The sequence below is a fragment of the Scatophagus argus genome, chromosome 20 (genome assembly GCF_020382885.2).
Source record: "Scatophagus argus isolate fScaArg1 chromosome 20, fScaArg1.pri, whole genome shotgun sequence".
Classification (NCBI taxonomy): Eukaryota; Metazoa; Chordata; class Actinopteri; family Scatophagidae; genus Scatophagus; species Scatophagus argus.
In genome coordinates, this window is record NC_058512.1 from 15,681,786 (window position 1) to 15,696,123 (window position 14,338).

The 14,338-nt window shown below is 40.0% G+C and overlaps 4 protein-coding genes across 8 annotated transcripts in view; all 4 read left to right on the plus strand.

Annotated features, from left to right (window-relative positions):
* arrdc1b (arrestin domain containing 1b) overlaps nt 1-2,957 on the plus strand; it is a 29,208-nt gene extending 26,251 nt beyond the window's left edge. The window contains exon 8 of the mRNA XM_046375337.1: nt 273-2,957. Within this exon, the coding sequence (XP_046231293.1) occupies nt 273-337 (65 nt within the window). The 3' untranslated portion in view covers nt 338-2,957. The remainder of the gene's footprint in view (nt 1-272) is intronic.
* Nucleotides 2,958-3,613: 656 nt separating this feature from the next.
* On the plus strand, nt 3,614-5,712 carry LOC124051714 (poly(A) polymerase type 3-like). Of its 2 annotated transcripts, XM_046375340.1 has the most exons (5): nt 3,614-3,897; nt 4,204-4,342; nt 4,651-4,726; nt 4,841-4,961; nt 5,200-5,712. In XM_046375340.1, exons 2-5 carry the CDS (start codon nt 4,224-4,226, stop codon nt 5,316-5,318), a joined length of 435 nt encoding a protein of 144 aa, XP_046231296.1. In that variant the 5' UTR covers nt 3,614-3,897; nt 4,204-4,223; the 3' UTR covers nt 5,319-5,712. The 2 variants fall into 2 exon arrangements, with proteins under 2 accessions (XP_046231296.1, XP_046231295.1); XM_046375339.1 differs by lacking the exon at nt 3,614-3,897 and having other exon boundaries at nt 3,944-4,342.
* A 170-nt stretch (nt 5,713-5,882) lies between these two features.
* LOC124051404 (poly(A) polymerase alpha-like) lies at nt 5,883-7,415 on the plus strand. Of its 3 annotated transcripts, none has more exons than XM_046374747.1 (4): nt 5,883-6,167; nt 6,258-6,520; nt 6,888-7,040; nt 7,157-7,415. In XM_046374747.1, exons 1-4 carry the CDS (start codon nt 6,068-6,070, stop codon nt 7,379-7,381), a joined length of 741 nt encoding a protein of 246 aa, XP_046230703.1. In that variant the 5' UTR covers nt 5,883-6,067; the 3' UTR covers nt 7,382-7,415. The 3 variants fall into 3 exon arrangements, 2 of the variants coding, with proteins under 2 accessions (XP_046230703.1, XP_046230702.1); XM_046374746.1 differs by having other exon boundaries at nt 5,898-6,167; nt 6,852-7,040; XR_006841829.1 differs by lacking the exon at nt 6,258-6,520 and having other exon boundaries at nt 5,914-6,167; nt 6,852-7,040; nt 7,157-7,408.
* An 844-nt stretch (nt 7,416-8,259) lies between these two features.
* Nucleotides 8,260-13,747, plus strand: slc31a2 (solute carrier family 31 member 2). 2 transcript variants are annotated; one of them, XM_046374756.1, is made up of 4 exons: nt 8,260-8,673; nt 10,916-10,982; nt 11,691-11,928; nt 12,669-13,747. In XM_046374756.1, exons 1-4 carry the CDS (start codon nt 8,665-8,667, stop codon nt 12,832-12,834), a joined length of 480 nt encoding a protein of 159 aa, XP_046230712.1. In that variant the 5' UTR covers nt 8,260-8,664; the 3' UTR covers nt 12,835-13,747. The 2 variants fall into 2 exon arrangements, with proteins under 2 accessions (XP_046230712.1, XP_046230714.1); XM_046374758.1 differs by having other exon boundaries at nt 8,269-8,673; nt 11,691-11,913.
* Nucleotides 13,748-14,338: the final 591 nt, after the last annotated feature.

Genomic DNA, 14,338 nt, shown 5'->3' on the forward strand with positions numbered 1-14,338 from the left:
AATCTGAGCCAAAATTGTGTATTGTAAGATATTACTGAGACACTTGAATGGAACAGTGTCAGTGTGGGCTTTGTTTTACTATGACCAGTCTGTCTTACCATACTCTTATATTATAATATACAGACAGAAAACACCACTTTTCACTATTTCAGATGAAAAAAGAAACCCAGCATGACTAAATGCATTCACTTACAGATGCTTTACTCACTACTAGTGAAATAGACACTAGGGCCTCAGTTATATCACTGTTTTCTTGCCTTTGTGTGTTACAGAGCCCCCACCCACTTATGAGGAAAGCTGCAGTAGCGTAGACTCCAGCTTCAACAGCAGACAGTAGGGGGGAAGCAGGTGATAAAGCATCGCGGCCACGCCCACCCATTCCTGTCTGCACTCGCCTCACAACAAATGAGGACTGGACCATGGACCATAACTCCACCCCAAAGATTGTTTCTTTGTCCTCTAATATGTAAAAAAAAAGGGATTATATCTTATATTGAATATAAGTTTTAATTTCACCTCATGTCCCACCAGGTAGTGTCAGACAGAATGGGTGAACATCACTGTGCCTAAAAGAAGTTTTTTGGATCAGTGAGTGGAGTTGTTTCTTTCAGAGGGCTGGCCAAAACCCTGTTTTGTTTTGTTTGTTTCTTCAATAGATTTTGCATCTGTGATGCCTTGAAAATAATTTCAGCCTACACAAGGCTCATCTTTGACAAGCTCAAACGCCTGCCCCTTATGCAGTCTTGTTCCAAATGTGCACTTGTTATTGTGGTCCACTTCTGTCTGTTTGTGTTTCAGTTGTCCTTGTCATCAGCAGGGCAGAGGTGTCCTCATTCTGGATACTAAAAGCAGGAATTATTGCCAGAGGTTGTGGTTTGTCTGGAAAGCTCATTGAAGTCGCTGTGTAGGATCTATCTGTGATTATATCATCTTTAAAGTTATTTTGATAGTTTCAGTGGTTTGTTTGAAGAAATATGAAACAGTTCCAATGGACACTGGTGTAGTCTAAGTGTGTGTACTACACTGTCCTTTTTTTTCATAATACCACTAGAAGTTGCCAGAAAGAATTGATGGAATCCTACACATAGTGCATTGAAGAGTTATACAAACTAGTCCACTCACACAAAATCAGTGTAGTTTTGTTGATTTTTATGTTCTATAATATTTTGTCTCTAGATGATTATTATTTATGTTGAGAAAATTAAAGTCAGCACGTAGAAGAGCACTGCCACTCTGTTTCTTCCTAGATCAAGGTTGTGTATCATCTGTTTACCACCACCCTGTGTTGAATAACTAAGAGGTTTTCCTTTGACGGCAGTTTTGTATTCAGAGGAGAGTGTATCTGCAGATGAGGCTCATTTTTCCTGCAGCTGGATATGAGGACCGCAGTGCTGACGCAGTCTTTCTCTGCCCTCGTGTGGTCGTTACTGGTACGAGCTTTAACTTAGTTTGTCCTGAAATTGGAGCTTCACCCCGGGGACAGTTCATCCCTAAACTGGTGCAAGTTGCAGAGTTTTGGAAATACCTGGTTACTCAAGATAGTCCACAGACCTTGCTGTGAGCAGATTCATGTAGGAACTATGTTCTTTCTGTATCACCGTGCAGGGGGGCGAGTGGATCTTTTCCCTCAGAGGCCATACAACTAATCATTTTGGAGTGAACTGTCCCTTTAACATAATCATAATCAGCCATGCAAACTGAAATACTACACTTTGTCCCTGCTTCTGATCCAGATGGAGTCTGCTGTGTGTATTTACATATATTGTATTGTGTTTTTTTCTCTTCTTTGTTGCCTTAACTTTCTTTTAGTGCTATTTTAATGAGATGAAATTCCTGATATTTCAGTCAGTGGAGATAAACATACATGTGCACAACACAGCACTTTTTATCATATGAGCGTGTGGATTTCTGAATGTGTGTTTGTGTGTGTGGGTGGGTGTGTAAAATAGAGCTCATTTGGATGCTGAAGGTCACCTGAGTTCTGTTTTCACTTGTAAATTGTTTCCGAGTGAGCGTCCGTGTGTCTCTTCCTGTGTCCAAGTGCTGGGTGATAATTTCATTTTTGATTTCCGACATATCACATCATGATGTGATGAGTTCAACCATATCATCCAGCCGTACTGTGTACTTCTTTGTGGGGAAACTAACACCACTGAAAATCTTAAGCACAATTGCTATATTGAAAGTTTGTGTGACTAATTCATTCTGTGAATTCAGAAAAAAAAAAACTTTGCGGGTTGGCCCCTGACTGCATATCATGTTGCCGCACAGGTTGTATTGTACTGTTTTGCAGATGTTATTTTTCAGCTCTGAAATTTCCACAGACAAACTGCTGTTGCTGTTAGAAACCTGACAGTCATCCAAACCATGGCTATCCTGGCTCTACATTATTACGAATGCATGCCTTAAACAATCTGGATCCCCGCCACCCTTCCCGGGAACTTCTAATCGACATTCTCCTTCTCTGTCAGGGAGGACATCAGGATGTGCTCATGCAGCGCTTCCTGTTTTGTCTCCTGTGGACTGTGCTAAGTGCACTTGATGTATCCAAATGTAGCTTTTAAAATCAGCTTGGACACTGGACCTGTTCACTTTGTTAACTTTGCTTTTACTCTTGTTTTTGAAAAAAAAAATGTGCAATTTCTCTCATCTCCACAAACGCTGCAGCAGCAGCTTCCTGAAGTCATGTGACGCTGCCTTTATCAACCCTGGATTCTTTTCCATGGAAAGGTACTATAGCTTTATGAAGCCCCACTTGTTCTGTGTTATTTTTTCATTCTTCTCCTTTCACATATTGGTGAATGGTGTCTGGTTTTGTATTTTTATACTTGTAAACTGTTTACAGGTGCAGTATGCAGATACTTGTAGCACCTCAATCAGTAAATGTAATATTTCAATGTACAGTGCAGAATCAAAGTTGTACTGTACAGCATTACAATAAAATTATATGACATGTTTTTGCTGTTTATCTCAACAGAGTTTATGTGTTTCTGAAGTGGAAACGTGCTTCCAAAGCCTTTTTCTTTGAAGTAAAACATTGAGAATTACTGTATAACACCATTAAACTGCACAGCAATTTGAAGTGCATCCACAAGAACAAATATACTGATTAAATAGCAAAGACACATCTAATCCAAAGTTAAGTGTAAAGCTGTTTCGAGTGTGATTAAAATCAAATGAAAGTAGGGATTAAATGTTTATTGAGTCTGCAATTCATTTAGACATTTTAATGGAAAGTGGACAGACTTTGTTTAGCATAAAAGAGAACAGGTCAGAAAACATTTAATGAATAATTAATGATTTCAATTTAAATGAGGGTTCTAAAAAATGGAGAGATATTGATTATGGATCATTGATAGATTGATTAGGGATCAGTAGAAATCTCTAACTGTGAAAAACAAAACACGAGCAGCAGTAACATAAGATTTAACAAGAAGTGTTGCCTTCAAAGTCAGGTTCAGGCTACTTTTTGTAAGCTCGTCATCAAATTTCAAATACTAACAAGTGTGGTCAAAAACAAACTGGCTGATGTTTTGATATCATGAACAAAAAAATCACAAACCGAATAAAAACCATGTGGACAAAAACATTTGACTGAATGACATCTGTGCATTTTCTTATAGATGCTGCGCCATAAGGTGATGAACGCAGCAGTCAAACCAACACCGTCAGGGTCACGTGTCATGTTGTTTTTCCTCCTCACGTGTCGTCACGTTCTCCGAGTCTCTCCGAACGTGACGACACAGCGAAGGCGCTCGTTCCAAAATTCATAACACATCAAGTCACCAGTCGGAGAGCACGAAAAACACCGAGCCGGCCGTGTTTTAGAGACAAAGAGAGAGAAAAATACATGTCAATGACAGAAAAAAACTACTTAACTGTTGTTACCATGTCGTGGTAAGTGTGTGTTTTTCTTGTGTTTTGCAATATTTAGGTCAGGTAAAACAGGTACATCGTGTAGGACATCTGTGATTCACGGTCTGTCTTCAACTGTCTTTTTGTTAATATTTTGACCGCTACTGACAGCTCCTCATGATGGGAGTTATGTACTTTACTTGACACCATTTATAATATTACATGACATGTAGCACTTAATTAAAAACTTGTGCTGTCAAGCCCATTAAAGCAGGCCAGTGTGAAGGTCAGGTAACATTTTGAACTGGAGATCTTAATCATTTTTCTCGTCCTCTTGTTTCCCTTCAGGCCGTAACATTTACTCCAACATGCTGGGATTCTTGGGCGGCGTGTCCTGGGCCATACTGGTCGCCAGAATTTGCCAGGCGTACCCGAATGCTACAGCGTCCACCCTGGTGATGAAATTCTTCAAGATCTACTCCATGTGGTGAGTTGTCCCTGTTCTGATATCTTTGTGAAATGGAAACAAACATTGAATTGGGTTCACTGAAAGTCACTTGGCACTGAGATCGTCTGTAGTCAGAGTCACCTTCCTCGATCATGAGTGGGTCTAGTTGATCCTGCGTTCCCATTACAAACCGTCTGTTTGAGCTTCTCTGCGTACAGACTGCATGATACAAAATAAACCGTATGCACCTACATGTCATCGATATCCGCGCTGGAATCGCAGCTGCCTGCTTTGGAAAAGATTCAAATGAGGATCAGTTGATCTGAAAATCTTGTGTTTTGTTTCAGGAAATGGCCGATGCCAGTTTGTTTGAGGCTGATAGAGGACTGCTCAGACAGCGGCCTTCCCTTCTGGGATCCCAGGGTAAGGCCTCGGCACGATTTTTATCAGCATTGTCGGCTACGGGATCACAGCAGGCAGTTCAGGATCAAACAATCAAATTTGCTCTGAAAATGTTGTGACTTTCTGCATTTCCAGGTTCATGCAAATCACCGCCTCCACATCATGCCCATCATCACACCAGCATTCCCACAGCAGAACACCAGTTTCAACGTGTCTCCCTCCACCTTTGCCATCATAAAGGAGGAGATCGCGCGAGGTGTGTCGTCTCAGGCTGATATCCACCAAATGCTCACAGTGCTGCCTGCATCGCTGGGCCAATTAGCTTCACCCTGACAAAGTTGATTTAACACAATCTCACAACTTAACTGCTCAGATACAAAATGAGTCATGAACAGGCTGTGCTGCTGTCACGATTCAGTCAAACCACGTTAACATGACTCTGCACTTCAAGGTTACTACAAGGATTCAACAAGCTTTCTCTTCCTCATTCACAGGTTTTGCCATCACTGAGGACATTCGTCAGAAAAAAGCAGACTGGTCCACATTGTTTGAAACACCAGACTTTCTTGGGAAATACAAGTATGTATTAAGCTGCCCAAAGATGAAAATGTGACTTTCCATTTACAAAATACACTCAAATGTTTATTATTTGGATATTTTGATAAACATGTGCTTCTGTTTTCCTGATAAAACTGTGGACTTTCTTCTTCTGCCTTGTATTTGAAGTTTTTTGGTTGTCTTAATGAACACATGCATGTACTTGTTTGTAAAAAAGTAAACCCTGTGAAAATTCTCCTGTTTTACCAAAAGCAAACGATTCAGTTCATGTTTCATCCTGTTGTTTGAACACATTGTGCTTTAAAGTGTGTGAATTAGCATTTGTGACTTTTCTGCTGCTTAAGGCAAACTGTTTGCTCATTGCAGAATGTGACTGCTCTGGTTTTGTTGTGGAAACTGATCATGTTTTGCTCTTGAATGTCTGCTGTGTAATGAATGTGCCAAATACAATTTCTTCCACATTGTGTTTGTGTGACCAACTTGAATTTGTACCTAAATGCACCAGATGAATGCTGATTGTTTTATGAATGTACAGACCAGAATTTGGTGTTTGTTGTTAATTCAAGGAGGAGGTAAGGACACGCGGCTTTAGGTTTCTGTTTTATTATGGCAGGGATTCCTATTGAGCATTAGCCCATTTCTCATACGGTGACCTTCTCTATCAGCTCATCACTACCTTCTGTTCTTATGCCATATGTTTACTTTAAGTTTGGAGTAAAAAGTACTAAAAACTTGCTCTTTTAGAGGTGCTGAGTTTTACTTCGTCAGCTCATTGGCCTTATTTCTGTCTGTTTCAGAGGGGGAATGAGCACAACGTGGCTCATTGGTCTAATCTTCAATTTGCAGTGGTCTAGAAACAAGAATATTGACCTGACCTTTGACCTCCAGTCCTTCAGTGACACAAGTATGTTTTCTTTCTTTTAAAATTCAGACAAACAAACAGAACAATGTTGTGTGACATTTGAAGTCATACTTTCACACTGTGCTGTTGCAGTCTACGGCCTGGCAGAGCGCTGTAAGGTCTTTGAAGAAGGCATGATCATATCAGCCATGTACGTGAGGAGAGATTATCTGAGCTGGGCGCTGCCTAATGATGAATGGAAAAGGTTGTTCACTCCTAAACTGAAGCCCACAGTGAGCCACCAAAGCTCAGCCAGTCCCTTTCACACAGCAGCCGTCAGCGCAGGCCGAGCAGCCACAAAGACAAAAGGCTGCTTTGAGTCTGACATGTCAGCTAAGAGGCTCAGAGATGACAAAGTATGCCGAGCCATTCCATGCTCTGTCCATATAGTAGTTTAAATACTTTCTGATGTGATTTTGGCATCTTAAATGCTGTCATTTGAAAGGAATTGCACCACATATTCAAAATATGCAGATTTATTTTCTTTCTTCAAGAGTTAGATGAGAAGCTTGATAAAACTCTCATGTCTGTACGGTTTATATGAAGCTAAAACCACCAGTTACCTTATTGTATCTACTTCTATTTTATTTAACTCACCTGTACAAAAAAAGAGTAAAAATGCTCATTAAATCAAAATGAATTGTACCAACCAGAACAACAAAATAACATTTTCCTTGTTCTTTACAGGAAGTGCTGTCTGTGACAAATGTCTCATCTGTCCAGGCGTCCACGCCCAGCAGACAAGGGACACCGTCCTGGCTTCCCCAGACAGAAACAGAAACTCAGAGTCCACCTCCCAGTGTGGACTCACAAAGCACAAAGAGACCCAGCAGTACTGAGCCTGGGCCACCAAACAAAACATTCAAACTTGACCCGGTATGCTAAAATATTTTTTAAGGTCTCCTGTGAAGTCTGCACACATTAATGAACTTAAACTGATCTGAGGATTCCTGTTCTGTGACTAACCTGTCTGTCTGCTCCGTCCCTCTCAGAGTGCGTCCACTGTGGAGCTCTCTGATTCGCCTCCCAGGCCCACCAAGCCTGTCACAGGCATGAAACGAGCCATCAAAATTCAGCTTCTCAGGTACAACACAGAATTAAGAACAGAAACTCCTGAGTTCCCTCTAACTGCACACACTTCTTCTCTTTCCTACCTTGTCATGTGCTCCAAAGGACACACATCCTCAAGTATTCATGCTGAGATTCAGATAGACTGATGCAGCTGAATGAATGTTATGTTTTTTCACCACAAGAGGGCAGCAGACACGCAGTTCAGCAATGTATCGCTTGTTGACAGCGAAACCTGCTGCAGATCAGCGTTAAGGGAGCATCTTTACCTTCAGTAATCTTTTTAGAAAAGGTCAAGTCTTAAAAGAAAGAAAACAAGTATTTTGTATGCTTATTTTTCGCCTTAGAGTGTGGATTTGCAGATAATAGTCATAAGGTACTGATGAATAACTTTGTGATCCAGTTGTGAGGATGGAACAAGTTGTGTGTGGTTTATTTAAAGGTATAAACCTGAAAATGCCTCAGTGTTTTCTCTCATTGCTCCTTTATACTTTATGGACCGCAGTAGCTGATCACTTTCTATGTACTATTTTTATGGCACCCATGGGTGACCCTCTGAGGCAGAGGGGTGTCAATTCATAACACAGTATTCTCAAGATACTTTACAGGTGTGTAAACAACACATTCAACAAAAAGAAGAGAATCAGAGAGAATTAAACACAAAGAATTTACAGTGACATTAACTTCGAGGAGTATATGTGAATATCTGGGGAAAATGTTATATTGCTGTCTGATAGGCTACATAAACACCTCACTGGCACACACTATGAAAATGCTCAGTTGTTTCATTAACGCAAATGCTCGGTATAGTCTGTTGAGTAAAAGGTTGGGTGGGTTTAATTTAACACTGAGTTAAAAATAGTCACCCAGCAGCGGGATCGCTTAGATGAGATGGGACATGAAATCGGGACTCGTCGGTCTTTGCAGTCCTTCAGTAAATTTTACTGCGAACGTAGTCGAAATTTACCGAATGCCTTCGGTTACCCCATCTGTCACGTGATCCATTGCGCATGCGTCGCGTTTCTATAGTTCCCTTTCGCAACTATTCTTTCCTAACGTTAGCTGGTTGTAATGTTGATATTTGTCATTTGCACCCGCCCTGCTCCATGCAGACGATACTATTTCGTCTTCCGAAACACTGAAACTTGACTTGAGCTGGCCTTTTGGATGGGTTTTGTAGTGGAGTCTTTGTTTCCCGTTGCTGACTATAAAAACTCCAGTAACCGTCAGCCTTTGTTCACTGATTGAAGTCAGGTGGTAGCCTAACAGGGCTGTGTGGAGCGAAGCTGGGTCACTGGTTGTAATGTGTATTCGAGAAATGGTTTGTACTTGAGTGCACTCGAACAAGCCAAGCCTGGACAAGTGGGGAATGGGCCATTGGAGTCACCCACTGCTGAAACCGTGCTGTTAGCCTGCGCTCAGCAAGTTCACCATGATGCCCGTAAGTTGTGCGTTTGTAGTCAACTTAACGTGTTAAGTTCTTTTGCATCTGAAAATTGTTTTCTAGTGTGGCGTTAAGCCACTCGTTCCAGTGAAATCTTACGCTTTAGACTTAAGGGAGCAGACCATAAGAAACGGAGTGGAACACAATGATACTTTTAAGTTGTACTTCGACAGTGAACTCAGTTTGGAGAAGAGAGGGCGAGTTAGTACTACATGTCACAGCTTGAAAAATGTGAAACCTTTTGGCTATCGGCAGTTTCAAGGAGTCCATTGAAGCAACACTTTGGGAAAATGCGGGTCAGCTCACTTAGATGTGGCACTTAACACAGCTGAACAACTCCTTTTGTGATTTGATTTTCAGCATTCATTTGGTCAACATCTTTGTAAAACTGAAACATGACCTGATCATATCATCAGCATACTATTCCCCTGAAAGCTGCTATTTCCTGATATCAAGTCATTGCCCATTAACCCATTTAAATCATGTGTGCTCGTTATCCCCGTGGTGCATCATGTGTATCATTAAATAGTTTAATAGCCCCAGAATGTGTCACACCTGTAATGCTAATACGTGAGAGACACAAACTGGGGTTTATTCTGCTTTGAGTCGTGAGACCTGAAAATAAACGTTTCATCTCAGCTCTGATATCTTATGGTTGAGGTCTGCTGAATCTTTTGCAGGTTGGTTCACATATGCTACTCACATAAATGGCAACCAACAGCTTGTAGTTTGGAGAAACAACTCAAAAGATGTAAAGTGCATATGGGCAACATAATGCAAAAACACAAACGCAGTGAGAGTGTTTGTAGTGAAAACACCGCTCTCTCGGTTTACAGTTTCTTTCACCTGGCAAGTAAATGTAGGTTTTTCTCTGGTGACTTGAACGATAAGCTCACAATGATCACCCTTGCCTGCTGCAGTTAGATTGTTGACTCAGCTTAACTATATTTACTCTGTATGTGTTCGAGCTGCCTGGGTATTTCACTGCTGCAGAACTTTTGCGCAATTTGTCGACTTGTTGCTTTAATTGTAAAAGTCGATCATGGTCATCTCCATTTCAGAAGTTCAGATCCTATCAGCTCTTATTTTGGTTGGTTTGGTTAACTGCAGTCTGATGGGGAAAGAAACATGAGCAGTCAGACAAAACTCAAGATGTATTTAGAGGAGTAATGAATAACCCAATCGTTGTAAACATCCATTACATTTTACAGGCCAGTTTCCTTGTTCAGTGATTATCTTATACCACCATTACAGATGATCTGATCAGCTCAGTGCTCGTGCTTCTTGCCTTGTCATGATGACCAGAGCTACGTTAGTAAGTTATGGCAAAACTGGAATTATCATTTGATGAATTTACTGCTCTTTGCCTGTAATTGGATAGTTGAAAGTCAAGTGGTATGCAATAAATACTCATTGGCCAGATTCTAATGGACATCTTGGTTAGATGATGTACACCTTAAAACCTATAAACCACATTTAATACACAGTGGTGCATTTCTTAACTGTCTTTAAATTGCCTGAAAGATGAAATAAGTATTCAAACTTGGAATATGGTTCCATTTGAAAATGTTGGCTATTGTGTAGCTGGTGAGAGACACTCATGCCAGTACAGGTGGTGAATTAGCAGGGAAGAACTTGGCAGGAACAGGAAGCAGCCTGTGTAACGTACCCACACGAACAGTACATTCCTCTGTCAGTCACATATCTGCAGCTGAAGGGCAGAACAGAATGTGCTTTTGTGGGACAACACATATCATAATTGTGGAGAAGGAGCAGCTGAGTAGATTTGTTTAGAATGGCCTGAATTGGACTTTTTTTTTTTCTTATTTTGTAAGGAATCCAAAAATTAACATTGAGCAGAAGAGGTTTAGAGCATATAGAAATAATTATGCATTTCCCTCTTTATCTCTGGTATTTTGTTTTCTTCTGTCTGGGTATTTGATTCTTAAATGTAATATTTGTATTGAGGAATACTTCTTTATTATGACGGTCTGGGTTATTTTTATTTTTTATTTAAGAGAGTAAAGTTTGCTTAGGTTTGTAACGGAAAATGTTCTGAATGATTGCACCAGAAAATGAAGGGGGAGAGGAGTGAGGACAGAGCAGTGTAGTAGCTCTCAGTCTTACATCACTGATCTTGGTGACATGGAAGCTGAGGTCAGTGTTTTTGTAACACCTGGTACTGCATTAATTACACAGGCGTTTCATGTTTTCATATTTTTCTCTTTTCTTTTTTCAGATGACTTTTGAAGTGTCTAGCAGCGTGACACTGCTGTTTGACTTCTGGGATGTGCACGGGCCTGCAGGTAAGTGAGTTCTAGCATCTAGACCAAAGAGAAATGGCTCCCAGGGGCAATAACTCCTCAAAACAAGTTCTTCTGTTTAGAAAATACTGTAGTTGTCAACAGAAATTCCTTTAGTCATGGGTCAGCTGATATCACATCAGACTTAATCAATTTAGGAAAATATACACTGAAAATATAAAAGCTTGAAATAACAGGCTTCTGGAACTTTTGTAGCATTTTTCTTCCTTTTTATTGCTTAGTCTAGATTCAAATGTAGGCCTGTTTTCATAATCCATCTGCAACATAGAGGCGACCTTCTTGTTTTTCCTCTGTCCTTCATCAGTGTGTTCAGTATTAGAGCCTGACCAAAAGTGTGACTTGAACCCAATACCAATATCTCAGAGTTTAAAATGTATTTTTTTAAACCTAAACTCACAATGTGCATTTTTGTAGGGATCCTTTCATTTTTGTTATTAAAGAATTGTGACCAAGTATATACTGAGAAGTACCTCAGTTACACTAAACATAACTTATGTGAGAAACCTTTTTTCCCCCCATTTGACTACATATCCACATTTTCTAAGTGACTGCGTCAGTGTAGATTAGAAAATATTTGACCATTTAGTCACGTATTTGATTTAGATACATATATTTTGTCAAACCATGTCACACAACAGCCAAGGGGGCTATGAAGCAATAAGTGTTTCACTGGTGTTTTTGTGTCTCCAGGGATGGTGCTGTCTGTGTTTGTGGTCTTGTTGCTGACGGTCTTGTACGAGGTTCTCAAAGTGTGGAGAGTGTGGTTGGGATGTAGCTCAAAGCTGGCCCGGGCTCCGTCTGTGTACGCCACCGCTCAGTCGATGCATAGTGACAGCAACACCGTACTGGATAGCACCCCCTCTGAATCCTCGCTGACCCCCATGGAACCCCCTGCTCTGAACACCAGACACAGGTACACCAGACACAGGTCAGGACCCCCCCCCTCCCCAAAAAGGATTTTACTCCAAACATAAATAATAGAACATAAGATATTATTAGAAGCAGATTTTCATCAAATGATAATTGGTAATGTCCTAGAGATCAGAAGAAAATAGAGGCCCATCTCTGCCTCTCAAAAATCTCATGGTTAGACAAACAGTTGATGTTTACATCATAACCTAAACCCTCTGTGTTGCAATTTTTGCTATTTTTTTTTCTTTTAAATAATAACTAACTTCTTTATTTATTCTTACACTGGCACAACTTTGCTTTCATAGAAAAATCAACTTGAATTAATACACGTACAAGCAGTTATATTTGCTTCCTTGATCCTACTTAACCAGTCTAGTGCTTATGAAATCAAACATCAAATCAAACATGCGGATTTGAGTGATTTCTGTCTAATTTCTGAGCTTCATATCATTCTACTGATGCCTTTGGCAGCAGTCTGTGGCTTTCTTTGTGATTTTGTGCGTATCTGTGCACTCCCATTCACACAGGGTTGAGTATTTCCCACACACACTAGTCGTACTGAACAATGACCTACTTTTATGTTAAGTATCACCTGCTCTGTAATAATGACTGAATGCAAAAACAATATGTAACCTGTGTCCTTGACTAGTGAAGTAATTCAGCGTTCTGAGTCTGAATTCACACTATGTTCCTGAATTACATATTTAAAGTAATGATCTTCTCATATAGAGTATTGTACCTCTCTTTCCTGTTCAGCTTGTTGCTGCACGGTATCCAGACACTCCTCCACATAGTGCAGGTGTCTCTGGGCTACATGCTGATGCTGTGCGTCATGTCCTACAACACCTGGATCTTTCTTGGGGTCATCGTGGGCTCTGTCCTCGGTTATTTCATCTCATTCCCTCTTCTGGGTCAGGTCTGATGGTATGGGCCGTTCAGACAGAGGACAAGCTTTTTGCATCCCTCTCTCTTTAGTTCATGCTCTGGACACTAAATGGAAACTACTGACTTGACTAATATTGTGTGTTGTTCTATTGGTCTGGGCACACTTAATATTTGTGAAGGTTTTAATACTGGGGAGGGCATAAAAGTGAATTGTGAAGAATGAGCTGCTCAACACTTAAGGTTGGATTAAACTCCATCTGGATGTGGAAAGTTTCGGTCATTCTAAATGAATGTGATCAGTTTCTGTCTCTCTTTGGTTTCTGGCCTCAGTTGCTCACTTGAATTCAGCTGGACTTTCAAAGTTAAAGCATTTGTCTTTGACAAGGGATGTTGGATATAATTTCTTAATTAAATAGGTTAAAAGGACCGAAGCAGCAGACATCTAAGTGAGTAATGTGTGTGGAAAATGGATTTTAGTCTCCAGTGGAGAGTGTTGCTCACTTAAACTCTTCTCTTTATGTTGATTTATCCTGAAAGTGTGTGATGGATTCAAAGAGGAACAAAGCATTTGAAACGTCCACAGCAGAAGTACAATAAATTTGCAAGGAAGGAAGTCATCCACAGCTTGAAGCATACTGACAGGCTGTTGAGTTGACCAACCAACTGAGGTTGTGACGATATCTGAATTCCACATATTGTATCTTTTTAAACATGTGGTATCGAAAAAGTATTAATACTTTTGACAACCTTAAACAGTTGAAGGTGTTATGACACTACAGATGAAAAAATGACTTTCTGTTCGTTAGGAAAGGAGGGCTGTGACTATGTTGATAAGACAGTGCTACTGAAACTTTAAATGAAACTCACCCTAAAGACTTTGATGTTTTTGAAGTATTAAAAAAGCAATGTTTTGAGTGGAACAAACAAATATTAAAGCATTATTGAGTACAGTTTTTCTCTCTTTTTTGCAGTGTTTTGCAGTAAAACCTAAAACTCAGATTTACAGTCACAATCATAAGATCCTACTCAGATTCAGGAAGTGAACCATGTGATTGTAGCTTGTAAATTTCTCTCATGTGTCATCTTAGGTCACACACATATGTGAGGGGACAGCTGGTCACGGGGGTTTCATTGAAACAACAAAGTGCCTTGCAATTGATATTTAGATGAGTTTACTATTGAAATATGCTCATCTGTCATATCTGTAAAACTGATTCTAATATAAACAGGTCTGATCACTTGAGGTAATTTACTAATTAATTTACTAATGAATAGTAATAATTTTCTCAACAATTCTTCTGTCACAGCAAAATCTTAAAGGACTTGGTTGACAAAAAGAATAAAGCTGATGAAATTGTTTTGTTCATCGTATATATTTCTATATACATTTCAAGAAGACAAAAGTACTAAACATACAAGCTGAGCTGCTCACACCAAACCAGATAGGATTTATAATAAATAAGCAGGAGAGGTTGGCAGTCAGTGGCCCTCCATTAGAAGAAATGAGTCTTAGGTATAAATCTGAAGGCAGCAAACTCAAC